Here is a 3973-nt window from a genome sequence, read left to right on the forward strand (position 1 = left end):
TCTTTCTCCCATCAATTATTGATAATATTGATTAGATCATTTCATATTCAAAATCTTTAAACAATATTCATGATGAAGTACCGCTTATATCAAAAGTTTAAGCTAGAGGTAAAGCGAAGAAATTGTTCAAAATTAGGACAACTTACTCTAATATATATCATGATAAACAAACACTTGTTTCAAACTATTAAGAAAACTTAAATTTAATCATTATTATAACAATTCAAATTCATTGCTTCTCTTTCCTTTTTATAAATGTCAGCGAAATCTTTTTTATGCTTGACAGCTTAATCAAATTCTGCTTCATACCAATAAGCAGCATTTCAATATAAGTTCTAGTAGTGCTACTTTTTAGGGTTGCTAGTTGTAAATAATAGATAATAAAATTCTGTAAGTGTTGCAAGCTCAGATGAAAATCTATAATAACTTGGCAATTCAATAGTTGCGAAAAATATTACGTATTCCTAGCTCTTACATATTAATTAGGTACTAAAAATTTACATAATTTTATTATCTATCAACATAATACAAAAGAATGCAACTACGTGGACAAAAATATGACCCTCGTTTGAACCCCCCCTCCCCCCCCCCCCCCTTTTCACCGAAACACCCTCCTTTTCCATTTTCTCTCTCCTTCTATCATTTCACCCCAACCAAAAGGACCCTAAATCCTTGTCTCTCCCCATTAACCAATTTTTTGTTAACTATGAAACCATAACATGTGGTTATTAATCTTTACACAGAAAATATTTTCTCAAATCTCACTAAATGTTGATATCATCATATTTATATTTTATCTTAAAATATTTTTTATCAACTTTTTTTTTTTATAAATAAATAATAATAATAATAGAAGGGATGACGAGTAGCTCTCCTACCTTAACATTACCATAATAACATTCTATTCACTAGATTTTTGTATTGAAAGTTGAAATGATGACTCTCCCATATGTTATTTGTACAACATTTATAATGCTACCAAAGAGGATCTTAATTCACGACTCTCACATATGACATCTCAAGGTTTTCGTTATTTTTTTGGACCACTGACAACTCAAGTTTGATGTAGAGAAAACTTTAGACATATTTTTGTAAATTGTAAAAAGGAGACTCGACTTTTGCATTTAAACTGTATTAGAGTTGAATTGGCATCTCCCCATGTACAAAGTGTTTAGGAGTTTAGAGGGGAAAGGATTCGACCTGCGAGGTTAGCAGCATGTTATAATTATCTCTAAAAAAAAAAAAGACTTCTGCATTTAAACCCAATAAAACCATATGGATGTGTTACTTAACTATATGATCAATGACACAACAATTTGAGTCTTTAAACAAAGCTTACTAATAAAGTTCACATATGCGGTAACTTTGATATCAAATCTGATCAGTAAGATACTACCGTCATGATCAACTTTATCTTAAAAATCCATTATAACAGCTTGAAATGATGGCTCACTAGTCCATCCTCAACCTAGAACAAGGCCCACTTTTGTGGTCATACACTAACAGTAGTCTGAATACTTGCCTATGGCCATTCAATATCAATCAATTTCTCCTGGCTGTCCACAGATATAGCACGAATTGATTAGATTGGTTTTAACTCCAGGGCATGCTATTTGACTAAGAATTCATATGAAACAAAGATGGGATAGACCTTGGAGTTAGGTGCTAGTTAAATATATGGCTGTATTATATCACACTTTTGAATCAAATCACAATCACACCCAACTTACTTTTCTTGTTAGAATATCACGGAAATTTATCAATTAGTATAGGATGAGTTAGGCAATTTTTACATCCACATATATTAATAATAGTTAGATGGACATCACTATTTCATTGTATCACGCTATGAGATGAATGATCAAGAAAATCATGAGGCCGACGATAAAGAAGAGGCCCAAATGGAACTAAAAAACAATTTTTTGGTAGGGCCTAATGACTGCTTGCGTTTAGCTGTATGGAAAGCCAAGCTGTAATGGCACTTTCCATTTGAATGCAGCACTCAATCACTTGCTATCACTACTATATATACAACCCCCCAAAGTTCTCCTCCAAATCACATTCATAATAAGTCTCTCTTTTATCTCCATCTTTTTTTAACACAATCATCATGGCCATGTATTCCTCCTTAAGAAATGCATTTGCCTGTCTCTCACTTTTTGTGCTTGTATTCGCTCTCTCGGTAACAGGGAGACCAGCCACTTTTCTTGAAGACTTTAAAATCACGTGGTCTGATTCCCATATCAAGCAGATCGATAGAGGGAGGGCCATCCAACTCATTCTAGACCGAAATTCTGGTAACACTTTGCGTGGGGTCACATATATAGTATTGAAAAATAGCTTAATTGGATATTTTAAGATAGACATACAGATATGACAAACTTTGTGTTTAGTAGCAGCACTATATATATGATCAGAAAATTGTTGCATTTCAGGATGTGGGTTTGCTTCCAAGAGACAGTACTTGTTCGGGCGTGTCAGCATGAAGATTAAGCTGATTCCTGGAGACTCTGCCGGAACTGTCACTGCCTTTTATGTATGTTTACATTGCAATTTGAAAATTTTCCTCTCTGTAAGCAAAGTTCTTGATATTCATTTGTTTGCACTGAATTGTGTTGTAGATGAATTCCAACACGGATACCATTCGTGACGAGCTGGACTTTGAGTTCTTGGGGAATCGGACCGGACAACCGTACACGGTCCAGACCAATATCTATGCTCGTGGAAAGGGTAATAGGGAACAAAGAATCAACCTTTGGTTTGATCCTTCAGCTGACTTCCACACTTACACAATACTCTGGAACCACCGTCATATTGTGTAAGTTAACAGTGTCATGCATTGACATTTTTTTGTTAGGTTTCCAATGAAAATGTCCAGAATGCAAACCGACATTCTGAAACTCAAATCGACATTCTCAATATAACAATTGAATAATAAAAAGTAAAAAACTAATAATAATCTATTTAAAGAAAGTTTTTATAAAAAAAAAAATAATTAATATTTTAATATTTTTTTTTATTAACTAATAATAATCTATTTAAAGAAAGTTTTTATAAAAAAAAAAATAATTAATATTTTAATATTTTTTTTTATTTCTCAAAAAAATAATGTCAAAATTGTTCTAAAATGAATTATTAATAAATGTGCTAAGGACTATCATTAGCCTAATCCCAAAAAAATAAATAAATAAATAACAGTGTCATAATAAGCATGACCGACACATATTTACAAGCAGTCAAGTCTTTTAATTACTTTGTGTGTCAATAATTGTGTTATGAATGTTATTGTTATTTGGTACTGCAGTTTCTATGTCGATGATGTGCCAGTTAGGGTCTACAAGAATAACGAAGCTAAAGGAATCCCATTCCCAAAGTTGCAACCTATGGGGGTCTATTCAACATTGTGGGAAGCTGATAACTGGGCTACAAGAGGTGGACTTGAAAAGATTGATTGGAGCAAAGCACCTTTCTATGCTTATTACAAGGACTTTGATATTGAAGGGTGCCCTGTGCCAGGACCTTCTAACTGTGCCTCAAACCCCAGCAATTGGTGGGAAGGAACAACTTACCAATTACTCAGTCCACTTGAAGCTAGAAAGTATAAGTGGGTTCGTATGAACCACATGATCTATGACTACTGTACTGATAAATCGAGGTTCCCAGTGACCCCACCAGAGTGTATTGCGGGTTTCTAATTTTCAAACCAATCAAATCGTTCATCTACCAAGTGGTACATATAGCATATACTCCTACCGCTTACGTACGTACATGCCCTTGTATATGTGAAAAAGGGCCGCTAGCCATGCATATTGGAGATTCAAGGAATAAACATGAATTATCATGTGTTTGTGTATATGTTGATTAAGTCTAAGTTGAAAAAAAGGTTTCCTACTTGTGGGCTACAATATGTGCCCCGTATTTGGTAGGCATTGTATTTGTACGAGCCAATAAAGCTTCTGCATAATTGTGAAAA

General features: G+C 33.8%; 1 protein-coding gene across 1 annotated transcript; it reads left to right on the forward strand.

Annotated features, from left to right (window-relative positions):
- Positions 1 to 2043: 2043 nt before the first annotated feature.
- On the forward strand, positions 2044 to 3973 carry LOC112016122 (probable xyloglucan endotransglucosylase/hydrolase protein 6). The gene is made up of 4 exons (XM_024048632.2): positions 2044 to 2297; positions 2436 to 2536; positions 2622 to 2818; positions 3305 to 3973. Exons 1-4 carry the CDS (start codon positions 2111 to 2113, stop codon positions 3693 to 3695), a joined length of 876 nt encoding a protein of 291 aa, XP_023904400.1. The 5' UTR covers positions 2044 to 2110; the 3' UTR covers positions 3696 to 3973.

This window comes from Quercus suber, unplaced genomic scaffold, assembly GCF_002906115.3.
Source record: "Quercus suber isolate HL8 unplaced genomic scaffold, Cork oak 2.0 scaffold_224, whole genome shotgun sequence".
NCBI lineage: Eukaryota > Viridiplantae > Streptophyta > Magnoliopsida > Fagales > Fagaceae > Quercus > Quercus suber.